Source organism: Chlorocebus sabaeus, chromosome 10 (assembly GCF_047675955.1).
Source record: "Chlorocebus sabaeus isolate Y175 chromosome 10, mChlSab1.0.hap1, whole genome shotgun sequence".
In the NCBI taxonomy this organism is placed as follows: domain Eukaryota; kingdom Metazoa; phylum Chordata; class Mammalia; order Primates; family Cercopithecidae; genus Chlorocebus; species Chlorocebus sabaeus.
Window position 1 is genome coordinate 75838939 of NC_132913.1, and position 18341 is coordinate 75857279.

The 18341-nt window shown below is 33.6% G+C and overlaps 1 protein-coding gene across 10 annotated transcripts in view; it reads left to right on the forward strand.

The window, feature by feature from the left end:
• GULP1 (GULP PTB domain containing engulfment adaptor 1) overlaps positions 1-18341 on the forward strand; it is a 301980-nt gene that overhangs the window by 228543 nt on the left and 55096 nt on the right. For all 10 annotated transcript variants that reach the window (XR_012094240.1, XR_012094241.1, XM_038001858.2 and 7 more), the window contains 2 exons: positions 96-167; positions 6475-6573. Coding sequence is in view for 8 of the 10 variants with exons in the window: in XM_038001858.2 (XP_037857786.1) it covers positions 96-167; positions 6475-6573 (171 nt within the window). In the remaining 2 variants the exon portion in view is untranslated. The remainder of the gene's footprint in view (positions 1-95; positions 168-6474; positions 6574-18341) is intronic.

Here is an 18341-nt window from a genome sequence, read left to right on the forward strand (position 1 = left end):
CTATTAAACCATTCTATTATGCAATCTTATAGTTCAACATGATGCATAGATATATGACGTAATAAAGACTGTGTCTCACAAATGACCATTTTCAGTTTCTTGGCAGTACAGAAGTGGAACAGCCAAAAGGAACAGAAGTTGTGAGAGATGCTGTAAGGAAATTAAAGGTAGGGAAAACCCTTCAAATAATTTACAAGTACATTGATTCTGTCACGTTTTCAGCAGATTGAAGGAGATCAAAGCATGAATAACTTTGTTGCAGGTATAGCTTCACCCTATTAAAAATGAACTATTGAAGAAATGTAATCATATCAAGGAAACATTTTTAATAGTAAACATGTACACAAAATTGTTTTTAAAATATGGCATACTGTTCATATTTTTCTAAAAATAATATTTTATGGCAGTGTGTCTTGAATGTTTGTTTTGTAGCTTGCCTTTACTTTGCTTGGATAATGTGAACTTATGTCCCAAATCAAAAGCTAGAAATGACATAACAACTATATTTAAAGGCTAAGATATAATATCCACCAGTTAAAAATGTGGAGTTAGAGTTGATTTCAACCAGAATTTTGCAGTGACACTGTATGTTAAATATGTCCTAATCTACAAGTCCAACAGGATCTGGCAATGTCCATAAGTAGCCATGGGGAAACTGGTGAAACTAAGAGAGGAGAGGAGGACATTTAATAAGCAACCCCACGTATCCTAGTCAACAAGTTTCCTGAGAAAATCTTATATAAGACGCCACACACCATGTTTCTCTAATTGTTCCACATCTCGAAGGACATTGTTGTCACTGAGATTTTAAAATTTAAAAAACTCCTCAACAGAATTCTCAGCTTTATCATATAAGAAAATATATATAGTGCTACTTTTTTTTTTTAACACAATTAATGTTATTCTCTATAGTCGCTCTCACATTTTTGGAGAAATAACCCTTCTCTAACTTTATTTGGTTTAGGGACTCTCCAGTTATTCTAAAGGAGGGTTAGACCTCTGAGTGTGCCAGGCAAACTCAGAGACATTAAATGGTATTACTTTGCTTTGAGAATGTCATATCTGGTGGAATCCACTCTGTGTTTAAATTGAGAAATAATTGAATTGGCATGGCTTCTATTCTGGGTAAAGAAATAAAGGTCAATAATATTTTATCCATCTTATTTTATATGAAAATATTTTACTAATCCTTTTAAGTAAATATGCTGAAAACTCCCAAGACAATATCGCTCCCATTTGGGAAAAAAGTGGATTAGCCAACTATTTATTTCCACCGTTCATTAGGTAATAATTTAGATTTGCCTTTTATTGGCCAATAGTTTTAATCAATCCCAAAGAAGATTTAAAAGGGCTCACAGTTTATGGACAACATTAGAATAGGATTCTATTTAAATGCTTTCAAAAAGTTGCAAAATCTGGGCATGAATCCAACTTCAATCAGAATGTTTTATGAAAGAAACAATGCTATTTACACGTAGTATTTCTTTATGCCTTGTAGGTTGTTCAGTCAACCCAAATCGAAAACCAAAAAAAATTCAATTGAATAATGAATAGATCAAATGTAAAAGCATATTTGAAATCAAATGCTTTCTAAACAATGGCTAGTTTACATATATTTTTGAAGGATTGTATATGTATTTCTGTGGAGTTGCATGTTTAGAAATGTACTCTGTTAATAAAAGAATGTGACCTACAATAAGGTAAAAAAAATTACGTAGTATAGTTTAAAAATGCACACTTAGTTTATAGAAGCTGTTGTTTCTCAAATATCTTCCAAAATAAGTTTGTATTTAATAAGCAATTTTACTGTGCTGATTGCAAACATTTTGTATATCAGGAAAGTATTTCTAAGGGTAATGATTCATACACGAATGATAATGAATAAAACAATACTTTTTATTTATTTATTTATTTATTTATTTTTTGCTTTTTTGTGTGTGTCAAGGGTCAGAAGCTACAATTCAAAGTATACTACTTTTTAAATGTCAAACCCGGCTCTACTGGTTCGAAATGGCCAGTAGGTGGTGGTGTGGCTCTACTAAAAGAAAGAAAAAAAGAAACTTGCTCTTTTATCATATGTACACATCTCCATTTTAATTTCCTATTTGTTTTTCTGTAACATATGAATTCTGACTGCTTTCAAAAAAATTATATAATTCAGTATGTGATTTTATAATTTATTTTATTTTATATTACTTACTTTATACTATTTATTTTATATTACCATGTAAGCTAACATTTTATTTATATTTACTCCTTTTTTCAGCAATATTAATGTAATGGCTTCTGATGTTAAACAAGAATTTAAAATTTAAGAATAAAATCTGATGGAGAAATTAAAGAATTATTAATATGAATTTTTCATGTTTCTGTGTTTAATGATGCCTGCTTAGTTTTCAAAAAATTTTAAAACTTTGACTTTTTTACACTGTCATTTTTTAGAGAATTTATCGTTTATAAATTTTTCTTTTATAAATATAATTATTTTTGTAAGTATTAACCTTTTAAAGTTCAGATACCATATCAAAATATGTTCTTTATTTCCTAATCATGTTCAACAGTTTCTATTTCTTGATCATGTTTTAGCCGGGCTTGGTGGCACCTGCCTGTAATCCCGGCTACTTGGGAGGCTGAGGCAGGAGAATCGCTCGAACCCGGCAGGCGGAGGTTGCAGTGAGCTGCGATTGCGCCATTGCACTCCAGCCTGGGCAACAAGAGGGAAACTTCGTCTCAAAAAAGAAACAAACAAAAAAATAAACAAAAACAACAACAACAAATAAAACAAATTTTCTGAAATGTAGTAATTTTAAACCCTTTCGACTTCTATGTATTGAATAGCACTGTTTATTGGAATAAATTATATTTTTAATAGTGATTTATATATTTTTATTAATGCAACTAGTACAGATGTTGGGGGCTCAATGTATTTCATAAACAATTTGTGATTTTTACATGTAAGTATTGATATATAGATTCAAAGCTTATCAATTTCCCTGGGAGAGACCCAGTGGGCAGCATTCCTGGAATCCAGTTTTAGAGTGAAAATCCCCTCACTCTGGTACAACTAAATTAAAGTTACATGAAATTACTGCAAGAAAATGTAGCCCTTGGGAATTGCTGTCAAGCCTCTTGAAGTCTCAGCCTAGTAGATTTTCCATTTGAACTCACTCTTTCTGTGTTGTATAACACTATTTTGTCTTCACAATCAGTTGTGTAATTAATAAAACATTTAGAGCTTAATTTAATTATATATAAACATAGCTCATTTCCTGCAGTGTTATTAGAAATACTTTAAATTAAAAATATAAATATGAGAACCCCAAAGAAGAATAGTAGCTTCAAATAATAGGCCCAAATTAGTAAATTAATTTTATTGCCTAATACTCTATATTCCATTAGTAGTTTACTTAATTTCACTTTTTAAAAGTCCTCTGAGAAATGGATAGAAATTATGTAATGATAATATTGAAACTCAGTTGTGCTCCCTTTAAATTTTCTTTAATAGTTCTATTTATTAGTAGTATATATTTAACCAAATACTTTATTTCAAGTACTACTCCATCCTTCCCCATCACTTTATGATGACAAAGTCTTGGTTATATTCATTTGTTGTATCCAGTCATTCTCCAAAATGCTTATGCATCACTTCCTTTGAATAATTTTTATTGGATTATTATATTCAAGTTTTAATGGCAGATCACTGTATCCATCTAGATCTAACAAGAAATAAATCCACTGAAGCAAAAATTGAAAGAAATTTACAAAAAAGACTGTTCAAGCTTTGACATTAAAATAGTAACTAGGGAAAAAATAGAATATAATGTTATGTAGATTGATCAGCATATCTTCCTAAGGTTAATTAGAAATATTAGGAAGGCAAGAAATCTGTAAGTAGCAAAAGGGACTTAGAGGGGAGCATGCAAACTACAGAATACAGTTAGCTTAAGTTTTAGAAAAAAACAAAGAGAGGCAGGAAGGAGAATATTAAACTGAGAAAAATATAGATTGAATGAGTATAACTTTAGGCATGAGAGTTGTGTAACATAGTTTCAAAAATTAAGGTCAATAACCAGTGTAAACATTGATATGAATGAAGGTAGAACTGGGAATTTTCTTTTCTAAATGCAGAATTTATGTTGTATAAAAGAAAAAGATTATTTAGTGGATATCTGGAAAACTAGTTACTGGGCCTAATTCCTACAAACCCATTTTATGACCATGGTACGTAGCTTATCTGGGACTTACTATCCTTATCTTTGAAATAAGATTAGATTGCATGAATCTGAAGCTGTTTTGAGCACAGTTAATTCATCCTGTTATGAAGAAGAGAGAAAAGTTTCAGAAAACCTGGATTAGAAATGTGCTTCTTTTTCTTTTTCTTTATTTCATTCTCTCCTTCTTCCCTCTCTTCCTTTCTTCCTCCCCACTCCCTTCTTACCTCTCCACTTTGTTTTTCTACCTCAGCCCCTACTTCCTTCCCTTCTCTAGTTCTTCCATTCTTTCTTTCCTTCTCAATAGTTAAGTTTAATAATAGTGGTTGCTTTGTGATAGATGTTTCAGTGGGAAAAAATTTTAAAGATTGCACAGTTCTTGTCAGAGGTCACAGGAATGGTTGAGTCTGTATGTGGAAGGGGCTTCAAAAGCCATGCTCTGTCTGTTTCTGGAAAACAACAGAACCTAGGAAACAAGCTGAGGATGCTTCTGCAGCTGATAATGAGAGTTGCTTTATCCAGATGCATTCACATAGTTGGAGACCTGATGACTTATTTTGTAAGCCTTCCTATGTGAAAACCTTCAAATTGCTTAATTATGCTGATATAAGGAGATTATGAAGTGAAAATAAACAAAATTAATCCACATTCTTTGGGAGATAGCTGGGATAATTTTTAAAGATCTACACTCAAGCAAAATAAATTTATTAAAGACAAAAAAGAAAAGTATCTGGCACAAGTTAGTTGTATCATGTGCAGCAGTAAGACTGCTGAATACAAAAAATAGCAACCTAAGTTCATAGAGCAAGATAGACAGCAAGGGGAAAAATTATACCACTCAAAATGGAATAAAACAAATGGTACCCCCAGGATAGGAAGGCAGACACTTAAAGGCATTCATATATGCATTAATTGTATTATTCTCTGTGGCAGTGCAAAGCCATGAAAAGAGAGAAAGACTTTTAATCACTCTGTGCTCCAGAACGGAGCTATGCCATGTGTATTCACATCTGCCCTAAATTACAGTGAAATACACAGTGCAAGTAACTATGACATACAAGAGGACTGGAACACTATCTTGCATTACATGTCATCAATTTTGAGTCAAGTTAGGATGATCTATATCCTTAGAGAGAAAAAGGTACACTAGGAAATAACTTTTTGAAGCACTAGAAGAGGGGTGAGAAATTATTTCTTCTAATAGTTTTCTTTCCATTTCTTAAAAAGAAAAAGCTGGATGTGGGGGTGATTGCAGAGGAGAGAAGGAATGTAGGGAGAGAGTAAAATTGTCAATTAAAATCAGGACGCCTAGTAAACTTTGAATTTCAGACAAATATTTTTTAGTACAAATATGTTCCAAATGTTGCATGGGCTATGTGTATACTAAATAGTGTGTGTGTATATATATATACATATATGTTGTGTTTATGCCTATATTTTAAAATTAAAGTTTTTAAAAAGAATATTAATTGTTTAATATTCAAGTTTGGCTGGGCTCCTGAAATTTTCCCCCACTAAATTAAGCAGTGCTAGGAGAGAGGCAGAGACTCCATCTGCTAAACACATGACTGTTCTGATTTTCTTTTTGATTTTATAACAGAATAGAACAAGCATTTACATACACCTACTAACTCAGTGAGAAAATATAATAAATACTACTACAAAAGTATTGAAAAAAATCTGTGCTTTCAAGCTACTCACTATATGTGTAGTTCTAGACTGAGTCTAGTTCTATACCTGAGTCTTTCAGCTGGGGTAATTACTTCAATTCTTAGCTTCAGTTTGGACATGGTAATCTGCTTCTTTTTATGTATAGATGTGGTTGGATAGAATAGTGTTCCAAACTAAGTAAATATCTAGAAATGGCAAAGAGGGCATATTCAACAGCTGATGAACTGCTAATTCTGTGAAGATAATAACAACAAAAGATTCACAGAAAAACAAACTGATCTCTGCACATCTTCCCACAAAGTATTTTGAGTTTCCTCAGCTGTCTGGTATGAATACATTTTTGTAAATACCATGAAAGAAGTGCATTAAAAATCTTAATTTAAAAAAATTGCTGAAAATCAATGTGAATTATAATGGCTGATTGCTATGATTTTTAAATATTTTGAGACTATCTTTATAAAATGCTTTATACTTGGCAAAAATTCACTTAATGAAAGTTTGAAATTGAATATGAACTCCAAATGTGTGTTTATTTTTGTTCATTCTTTATAGAAATAGAATTGTAGTTTTGTGAATAATTTTTCATTTGTAGTTTGCAAGACATATCAAGAAATCTGAAGGCCAGAAAATTCCTAAAGTGGAGTTGCAAATATCAATTTATGGAGTAAAAATTCTAGAACCCAAAACAAAGGTAAGGCTTCTTTTTAATGTTAGAGGTAATCTTTAATTAATTGCAATTATATTCTTACTTTAACAAATATTTAATAATTTTTGCCACCCTGAACTGTTTAGTTCTGAGCTAATGGCAGTTCGAAACTCTAGGATTTTTAGAAGTGAAAACAACTTTTGGAATTGCGTTATAAGTGATCTTTTCTTCAGCTTGTTTGGGATATAATATTAATAACTTATGTTAAGCATATTCAGCAGTGTTTGGACTTGTATTTAGGAATTTTTTTTCATGAAATGTGAAAGAGATACATATAGTGTGGTTCACTGAGTATGAAAGAAGATAAAAGCTGTGTGTTGCTTATTAAAATATTCTGCGTTGACTTTTATTTCCTGTAGATGTAATCAGTGTGTATTAGTTTTCTAGGAAGGCCATAGCAAAACACCACAACTGGGTGACTTAAACAACAGAAAATATTTTCTCACAGTTGTGGAGGCTGGAGTTCCAAGATCCAGATGCCAGCAGAGTTGATTTCCTCTGTAGTCGTTCTCCTTGGCTTGCAGAGGGCTGCCCTGTTGCTGCCTCTTCACATGGTCATCCACCTGTGCACAAACTCGTCTGGTGTCTCTTCTTATAAGGACACTCATCAAATTGGATTAGGAACCATACTCATGGCCTCATTTTAACTTAATTACCTTTTTAAAGGCCTTATCTCCTGTTCAAAGAAAAACTAGACAAATTAAATTTAGCAGAGTTTATTTGAACAGATAATGATTCATGAAGCAGGCAGCACTTGAAACCAGAAGATGTTCAGAAAGCTTTGCCCAGCAGCGTGAACATGGAGCTTTTTATAGGCTGAACACAGAATCAAAGTGACAACTCACCTGATTGGCTACAGCAAGGCATCTACTTTATATCGACATGTTGTGATGAGCTGGCTGCCTGTAATTGGCTGAAACTTAGCTGTGTGTTCTACTTCCAAATTAGTGTTCAGTTTATTTACGTACTAGTTAGGTTGCAGTTTGTTGTCTAGGAACTCAAAAAACAGAGACAACCCCAGGTGAATGGCCTCATGCTTATTTAATTTAGCACTCCAACTACAGTCTCATTCTGAGGTGCTGAGGATTAGAGCTTCAACATGTGATTTCTGGGGAACACAATTCAGCCCATAACACAGTGTAAACTTAAGTTTCTTGTATTTAAGGGCCTCTGACCCTTCAAAGCAAATTAAATATTTTAAAATATAATCTGTTCTGGATTTGAATTCATTCACACATGTACTTGTGTTAGACTAAAGTGTTTCCTTCCAGAATTCCTACATTGATGCCCTAACCCCTAATATGACTATATTTGAAGATAAGGCCTTCAAAGAGGTAACTCAGGTTAAATGAGACTTTAAGGGTGGGGCCCTCATCCGACATGTCTAGTATCCTTACAGAAAGAGGAAGAGACACCAGGGATATGTATACTCGGAGTAAGGCCCACGTGAAGGCACAGAGTGAAGGCAGCAATCTGCAAGCCAAAGAGAGAGGCCCCAGAGAAACCAAACCTACCGACACCTGGATCTTGGACTTGTAACCTGCAGAACTAGGAAAAAATAAATTCCTGTTGGATAAGCCACCCAGTCAGTGGTATTTTGTTATGGCAGGCTTAGTAAATAAATACAGTACTTTATTCACAATGCCTCAGAGTTATCATTTAGTAATTTTCATAAGACTGTATTAGTCAATTTGGAAAAATTAATATTTAACTCCAATTATTTTATAAATACATATTGTCAAAGCATTCTTCTAACACCGTAAGATACATATTGACAAATTAATTCAATATAAAAGCCAAAAGAGGAACTTCTGGCCTGTTAACAGATTATAAAAATGTTTCCCACAGGTCTGCAACTTTTCTCTAGTCCAGCAAGTATCTTTGATACCTTCATCTATGTAAATTCCAGTTCCCAGCAACAACTGGATATTTAAAGTGTGGCCTGTGGACTGTCAGCAATCACATCTATTGGGTGCTTGTTAGAAATGTTGAATCTCAGGCTCTGCTACAGACCTACAGAATCTGTATTTGCAGTTAAAGAAGAAACATAGTGATTCATATGCACATTAAAGTTGGAGGGGATCTGCTATTGTGCATAGTTTAGTGGCTAAATGCAGTAGGCCTCATTTTCCAATTGTAGCTTATGGAATAGCTACAAAAAAATTACCTGAGGCATTTCCAAATGTAATTTCTAAGGCCCCAAATTTGCCTCCAGAATCAGAACCTCTAACTGTGGAAATCTGTAGTAAAGCTCAATGGCATACCTTCAACTTTCCATATTAAAGAACAATGGCATTCCGTCAAACTTCCCAAGACATGAATTCAAGTCCTCTCACAATTATCTAGTCTAATCTTCTCTATTATTCACCCTCAATATTCAATTACAAACAAAGATGTGAAGATTTACTTTAGTTATGGGGATCCTAAAATAACTACTGGTAAGGTGGCTGAAATTAAAAAAGTGAAATGGTGAAAAGATAGTAGAGGGTTGATTCAAGCATTTGGGATATCTGTAGTTTGCTGGGAAACAAGGCAATTGAAAGCAAGGTATGAATGAGATAAATTATTAGGCAATTAGCAGTTACATAAAGAACAATAGACCAAGGAAGCAATAAGTTACAAAAGGACAATTCAATCAAAAGTGTAGCAATGAAGTGTCATCTTACATGTCATGAAAAAGAAAAATAATCCTATTCCTACATCTTCTTTTCAAAATTAAAAGGATATATAGTGGCAAATGTCCAGTCAGAATAGGGTATTTGTAGACCATGCTTATGTTGAAAGTTTTTTTCTAAATCATATGAATTAGATAGCTGTTTCAGAGTGTGTGTATATGTTTGTGTATGTGTAATTAATATTATTTTCAATTTCTTATCTGAAGGTTTGGGGCTTGTCACAGCACACATTGAAATATATAAAGCTGATAATATACATTATGTATCGTTTTTGTATGTTCCTGTTATTTTGTATTTGAATCTACCTATGGTGTATTCTAAACTCTAATAATTTCACCACATTCATATACCATAATTTACCAAATTATTCTTCTATTGTTGAACATATGGAATGTTTCAAATTTTTTTTTAGTTGATAATCACGTTTAAGTATTTATAAAATACAAACACGATTAAATGCAGTTATGTAGAGAAAACTTTTTTGGGTTTTAGAATTCACAGGTTAATAATAGCATATCCTTAGAAATGCATAAAATGCTAATTGCTTAAAGCACTACAAGATGGTTACCACTAACTACCACTACAAGATGGCTACCACTTATGTTTATAGGGTATGTGTGTGTGTAAAGAGAGACAAAATTGGATCATGTAATGCAAATGCAAATGTGATGCAAATGTGGCACAATGTTACCAGTTGGCTAGGTGAAGAGTATATGGGTATGTATTGCAACTTTTTCTATTATTTCCTGCATGATTTCATCTGACCTTTTAAATGAGACTATTTCTTCCAATGAAAGATATGTGAACTGGCTGGGTGCGGTGGCTTATGCCTGTAATCCCAGCACTTTGGGAGGCCGAGACAGGGGAATCACAAGGTCAGGAGTTCAAGACCAGCCTGGCCAACACAGCGAAACCCCGTCTCTACTAAAAGTTAAAAAAAAAAAAAAAATACATGAGTGTGGTGGCAGTTGCCTGTAATCCCAGCTACTCAGGGGGCTGAGGCAGGAGAATCGCTTGAACCCAGGAGGTGGAGGTTGCAGTGAGCTGAGATAGCACCACTGCACTCCAGCACAGGTGACAGTGTGAGATGCCATCTCAAATGAAAAAAAAAGAAAGAAAGAAAGATATGTGAAAAGCTCTGTTAAAAACTTAATCAACAAGTTAGGCTATCATATCTGTTTGGTTTTTCTTCCTTGGCTTCCTGACCACTTGAAGAAACCTACCTTTATGAAACCCAATTGACCAATAACTTATGATTTATTAGGTTATTCCTTATACCTGATCTCCTGATCGTTGCTTATTTACCTGGAATAAGGATAATTTTTTTCATTAACTTTAAATATTTGTAAATATAAAGACAGAAATACCAAACTTAAAAAAAAAAATAGCATATGATACTGTAGAGTGAGGAAAAAACTAAAGTGAATAGGGTCCCAAATTAAGCTGGGCTTAGAAAAAGTCTGTGGTGCAGCAATAGTACAGAATAGAGAACCCAAAATTAAAGCTGCACACCTATAGCCATCTGATTTTCGACAAAGTCAACAAAAATAACAAATGGGGAGATGATTATTCAATAATTGGTGCTGGGATAGCTGGCTAGCCATATGGAGGAGATTGAAACTGGACCCTTATCTTTCACTATATACAAGAATTAACTCAAGAGGGATCAAATATTTAAATATAAGATCTTAAAGTATGAGAATCCTGGAAGAAAACCTAGGAAACACCATTCTGGTCATTGGCCTTTCAACAAAAACAAAAGTTGACAAGTGGGACCTAATTAAATTAAAGAGCCTCTGCACAGCAAAAGAAACTATCAGCAGAGTAAACAGACACCTACAGAATGGGATAAAGTATTGCAAACTATGCATTTAACAAACATCTAATATCCAGAATCTATAAGGAACTTAAACAACTGTACAAGCAAAAAATAATAATAACCCTATTAAAAAGTGGGAAAAAGAAACAGGAACAGACACTTCTCAAAACAAGACAAACAGGTGGCCATCAAACATGAAAAAAATGTTCCACATCACTAATGAAAGAAATTAAATTCAAAATCGCAATGAGATACAATCACCACCATGCAGAATAACTGTCATTAAAAAGTTAAAAAATAACAGATGCTGGTGAGGTTGTGAAGAAAAGGGAATGCTTATACACTGTTGGTGGAAATGTAAATTAGTTCAGCTGCTGTGGAGAGCAGTTGGAGATTTCTCAAATAACTTAAAATAGTTAACCATTTTCCAGCAACCCTATTGCTGGTTGAATATACTTGTTATATATCCAAAAGAAAAACAAATCTTTATACCAAAAAGACATACACTCTCATTTTCATCGCAGCACTTTTCACAATAGCAAAAACATGGAATCAACCTAGATGCCTCTCAGTGGTGGATTGGATAAAGAAAATGTGGTACACATACATCATTGGAACACTATGCAACCATAGTAAAGAATGAAATCGTGTCCTTTTGCAGCAACATGGATGCATCTGGAGGTCATTATCCTAAATGAATTAATGCAGAAACAGAAAACCATATACCATATGTTCTTACTTATAAGTAGGTACATATATTAGGTACTCATGGACATAGTGATGCAACAATAGTTTCTAGGGGCTACCAGAGGGAGAAGGAGGGAGGGGACAAGGGTTTAAAAACAAACTGTTGTATACTATGCTTAATACCTCAGTGCTGGGACTATTTGTATCCCAAACCTCAGCATCATGCAGTATACCCTGGTAACAAACCTGAACATGCACCCCCTGAATCTAAAATAAAAGTTTAAAAAGGTCTGTTTAGTGATAAAAACATAAAACAAAGGGAAAGGTAGTAAGAAAGTAGATGATTCCCACATACTATTTTTATTGTTGGAAAATAGTATTTTCAGGTTTCTATCAATAAGTTTATCACATGACAACCTATCAATTATATAATTCTGTTTCTTAAGCTTTTAATATCAAATCTCCGTGCTTCCCCCAACCTAAACCTCCTTTACAAAATATCAATGAGGTGGGGTTCAACTCAACATGATTAGCCGGTTGACTTCGTTATCCTATATTGCCTTACCAAAATCAATAATGCCAGTGCTTTCCTTTCCTGTCCGCAAGTCTCGATTTCCTATTAAGACTAATATTTAATAATAAATTGATATTAATAATTAATATTCAATTAGTGTTTAAGATTAAATTGATAATATTTAATTATTTAATATTAAAGTAATAAATATTTAATATTTAAATTAATAATAGTAAATTACTAGTTAATATTAAAAATTAATTTCTGTTTTTTCTGTTACTTATTTCTGCTCATTTTGTTTTTAATAATTTCAACTTTCATTTTAGATTCAAGAGTTACATGTGCAGATTTGTTACCTGGGTATATTGCATCATGCTGAGGTTTGGGATATGAATGATTCCATCACCCAGATAGTGAGCACAGTACCCAATAGTTAGTTTTTCAACCCTTAACACCCTCTTTTCCCATCCCCTTTATAAGTCCCCAGTGTCTACTATTGCCATCATTATGTCCACAAGTACCCAATGTTTCTTACTTATAAGTGAGAACATCCAGTATTTGTTTTTCTGTTTCTGCACTAATACGTTTAGGATAATGGCCTCCAGCAGTATCCATTTTCTGTAAAGGACATGAGTTTGTTCTTTTTGTGGCTGCGTAGTATTCTGTGGTATATATGTACCACATTTTCTTTATCCAATCTACTGTTAATGGGCACCTCGGTTGATTTCATGTCTTTGCCATTATGAATAGTGCTGCAATGAACATGCGAGTGCATGTGTCTTTTTGGTAGAAAGATTTGTCTTTTTATGGATATATGTCAAGTATGTATACCCATTAACAGGGTTGCTGGAAAATGGTAACTGTTTTAAGTTCCTTGGAAAATCTCCAAACTTCTCTCCATAGAGGCTGAACTAAATTGCATTCCCACCAATAGTGTATAAGCATTCTCTTTTTTTCATAGCTTCACCAGCATCTGTTGTTTTCTACTGTTTAATAAGCTATTCTGATTGGTGTGAGATTGTATCTCATTGTGGTTTTTATTTGAATTTCTTTGATGATAAGTGATGCGGAACATTTTTTCATGTTTATTGGCTGCTTGTTTGTCTTCTTGAGAGAAGTGTCTGTTCATGTCTTTTGCTCAATTTTTAATATGGTTATTTGTTTTTTTGTGTGTTTAATTGTTTAAGTTTCCTATAGAACCTGGGTATTAGACGTTTGTTGGATGCATAGTTTGCGAAAATTTTCTCCCATTCTGTAAGGTGTCTGTTTACTCTGTTTGATAGTTTCTTTTGCTGTGCAGATGCTCTTTAATTAGGTTCCACTTGTCTACTTTTGTTTTTGTCGCAATTGCTTTTGGGAACTTAGACAAAAATTCCTTACCAAGCTGATATCAAGAAGGGCATTGACATTGTTTTCTTCTAGGATTTTTATAGTTTGAGGTACTACATTATTTAATCCATCTTGAGTTAATTTCTGTATATGGTAAAAGGTTGGGGTCCACTTTTGTTCTTCTGCATATGGATAGCTAGGTATCCCAGCACCATTTATTGAATAGGGAGTCCTTTCCCCATTGTTCATTTTTCTTGACTTTGTCCAAGATCAGATGGCTGTAGACTTGTGGCTTCATTTCTGAATTCTCTGTTCTTTGCCATTGGTCTATGTGTCTGTTTTTGTACCAGTACCATGCTGTTTTGGTTACTATAGCCTTATAGTACAGTCGTCGGGTAATGTGATGCCTCCAGATTTATTCTTTTTGGTTAAAATTGCTCTGTCTATTCAAGCTCTTTTTTGGTTTCATATGCAGTTTAAAATTTTTAAAATTCTAATTCCCTGAAACATGGCATTGGTCATTTAATAGGAATAGCATTGAATCTGTATATTGTTTGGGCAATATGGTCATTTTAACAGTATTAATTCTTCTAATTCATGAGCAAGGAATATTTTTCCATTTGTTTATGTCATGTTTGATTTTTTTTCCGCAGTGTTTTGTAGTTCTTCTTGGTAGAAATCTTTCACCTCTTTGGTTAGATGTATTACTAGGTATTTTATTTTTTTTTTGTTGACTGTTGTAAATAGGATTGCATTATTGATTTATCTCTCAGCTCTAATGTTATTTGGTGTACAGAAATGCTACTGATTTCTGTACATTGATTTTATATCCTGAAACTTTACTGAAGTTGTTTACTATCGGTTGCAGGAGCCTCTTGGTGGAATCTTTAGGATCTTCTAGGTAATCATATTACGTATTGTAAGTTAAGAGGGATAGTTTGACTTATTATTTTTCTATTTTGAAGCCTTCTCTTTTTTTCTATTGCGTGATTCCTCTGGCAAGGACTTTGAGTACTATGTGGAATAGGAGTGGTGAGAGTGGGCATCCTTGTCTTGTTCCAGTTGTCAAGGGGGATGTTCCAGCTTTTGCCAGTTCAGTATGATGTTGGCTGTGGGTTTGTCATAGATGGCTGTTACTATTTTGAAGTATGTTCCTTCAGTGCCTAGTTTGTGCAGGGATTTTTATCATGAAGGAATGCTGGATTTTTTTGAAGGCTTTTTCCACTTCTGTTTATATGATCATATAGTTTTGTTCTTAATTCTGTTTTTATGTTGAATTGTATTTATTGATTTGCATATGTTGAACCAACCTTGCATCCCAGGAATAAAGCCTTCTTGGTTGTTTTGAATTATTTTTTTAATGTACTGTGGAATTCAGCTTGCAAGTATTCTGTTGAGAATTTTTGCATCTCTGTGCATCTGGAATATTGGCCTATAGTTTTCTTTTTTCACTGTATCTTTGCCATGTTTTGGTATCCGAATTATGCTGGTTTCGTCGAATGAGTTAGAGAGAAGTTCCTTCTCCTCAGTTTTTTGGGAATGGTTACAGTAGAATTGGTACCAACTCTTCTTTTGTAGATATAGTAGAATTTGGCTGTGAATCTATCTGCTCTGGGGCTTTGTTTGGTTGACAGATTTTTTATTACTGATTCAGTTTCAGAACTTGATATTGTTCTGTTCAAGATTTCAGTTTCTTGCTGATTCAATGTTGGGAGGTTATGCATTTCTAGAAATTTGTCAGTTTCCTCTAGATTTTCTAGTTTGTGAGCTTCAAGGTGTTCATAATAGTCTCTGAGGATCTTTTGTATTTCTGTGGGATCAGTTGTAATACCACCTTTGTTGTTTCTCATTGTACTTCTTTGGCTTTTCTCTCCTTTAGCCTTTGTTCTTGTAGCTAGCGGTCTAGTGATCTTGTTGATCCTTTCAAAGAACTAACTTTTGGGTTTGTTTATTGTTTTATGGATTTTTTTATATCAATTTCATTCAGTTCCACTCAGATTTTAGTTATTTCTCCTGCTAGCTTTGGGGTTAGTTGATATTTGTTCTTCTAGTTCCCCTAGGTGTGATATTCGATTGCTAACTAGTGATCTTTCTAAATTTCTGAGGTATGCATTTAGCACTAATAACTAATTTTTAAGAGCCCTGTTAGAATTCTATTCCCAGAAGTGAGTTTTTAAAACTCTTAAGGTAAAAGAAGCATCTCTATTTTAATCCCTACCAAACCTGGAGAGCAATCTTGAAGTTTAAAAATCCTTGAGATATTTTATACATTCAATTATGTTGCATATTAATATAGAAAAACTGACTATTTACCCTGTTACATATGAATATAGAGTATATGACTATTTACCCATATATATAAAATACCATGTCTTGAATGCATTAAAAATGTAGGAAATCTAAAAAAGGGATTTACAAGCTCTGCTGAGCACCAGTGTCCCCAAGACATTCCTAAGAATGCCAATTGCTCTGTGTGTGTGTGTGTGTGTGTGTGTGTGTGTGTAGTGAGAGAGAGAGAAAGAGACAATCCTCAGTTCTCGGATACAACCTATTCATAGGCATTCATGGACATGCATTTAGGAACTACTATTCAAGGACATATATATAAGTGAAACAGAAAAAAATCAATCATTTCATTTTAGATATATGTTGATATTTAGAAAAAACAAATGTGATACTTCTAAAATAAATTTATTTATAGTTAAACATACAGATATGAGACAGGATTTTTAAATATATTATTAATCTAACATGGACTATCTTTATACAGAATAGAATCTTTATTTTTTTTTCACTTGGATGAATGAAAATGAAAAGTGAAAATTAAGTGAAAGCAATCTCAATAACAATTGGCTTCTCTATCTTTCTTTCTGAGTCCTTTTCCTTTCTGCTTTTCTCACTTGTCCTCCAAATGAAGATTATAGAGTGCTAGAAACAGGCAGTGTAGATAGATTAATTGGGGATAAAAACATCTACTGATTTTTTGTTCCAACTCCAATAAAATATCATTAATATGAAAGCCTAGTGTTTTTCACTATGGTTATTGTATTCCTGGGTCTCTTTATCCTGTCTTACCAAAAATTATTGCTACATTTCAAATTCGTAGTGGTCCATCACAATAATAATAAAATAACTGATAAAAATAATGAAATTACAGGTTTCAGCTCCCTAGACTGTTTTAGGAAGATACCTTTGCTAATCCAAGCAAAAATTAGGATGATTCACCACTGGTCATAAACACTTTCTGTGATCATCCTGGTTGGGTAAGTAAATGAGAGACTATGTAGATTTTAGCACCAGCTAAGTGAATGTTGTGTTTTGCATGTTACTCATAATTTCTCGCATCTATGGAGAAATGAATTTGTTTCCTATAGTGTTTAGCAGTAATATTTTCTCTTTATTTATCATTAACATGCTTTTACAATTAATAAGCTGGTATAGACCTCCTGTGAGTATTTGGGAGCTATAGTGTAACAGAGGGCTGTTATTTCATTGACTATATTGTCATTAAAACAAAACAATGTCAATAAGAAAGGAAACTGTTCTAATAGGCAAAATACAGAAAGAAGATAGTCTTAAACAAATATGGTCATTGTCCATCAATGCTCTATGTATAAGAAAGGAAAGATGCCACCATTAAAAGCTAAGTAAATCAAGCAACTCTTCTTAGAATTGATTACGTCTGCTTTTAAACAGATAAATTAGGCTATCTAATAATGCCAGTGAGTATTACGATCATACAATATACTTCCTCATTTTAATTTTCATACTTACCAAGCAACTCTTTATTGGCTTACCATTTGGTTTACCATTGTATGCAGGGAAAGAATGCATTGCTGTAGACAGTTCTCTTAGCATTCATTTGTATATCTCTCTTTTTTTTTTTTTGGACGGAGTCTCGCTCTGTTGCCTAGGCTAGAGTGCAGTGGTGCGATCTCGGCTCACTGCAAGCTCCACTTCCCGGGTTCAAGCCATTCTGCCTCAGCCTTCCGAGTAGCTGGGACTACAGGCGCCTGTCACCATGCCCGGCTAATGTTTTTGTATTTTTAGTAGAGACGGGGTTTCACCATGTTAGCCAGGATGGTCTCGATCTCTTGACCTCGTGATCCACCCGCGTCGGCCTCCCAAAGTGCTGAGATTACAGGCGTGAGCCACTGCGCCCAGCCTTTATATCTCATTTTATGTATTCATTTTCAGTCTGACGAGCAGTTATTTGAATCAGAGTACTAGAGCAAATCTCAGCAAGCTGATACATCAAACTCTGAACTGAGAAGTTTAAGTTTTTCATATCAATGATTCTTATCTTGACCAAAATCTCTGAGGGTTTGATTCAACTGAGGTTAAAACAGTGAAAAATTTTATAGCAAGCACCCCAGGTATTTGTGCTACAGGTTGTCTGAAGCCACCTTTAGAGAAACTTTTCTAGTTACAACCTAAAATAAAGCTTTTTGGGGGGATATTCAGTCAGCCTTCCTTAGATGAAACTATAGTTGCTTCCATCTCCAATCTTATAAAACACCCACTCAATAATGTTGGTGAACTGAGTTTCTGATTGATATTTCTAGTGTTACAATGTGTCTTAGGAAAATATATTTATGACTACAATAGAAAAGGGAATAGTTGATTTTTCTATTTGTCATAATCAAAAGCATTGAATTTCTTTTCTACCTCCAACATGTTTCAGAAGACTGTGAAGAATGAATAATTAATATGGATGATCTATATGAAT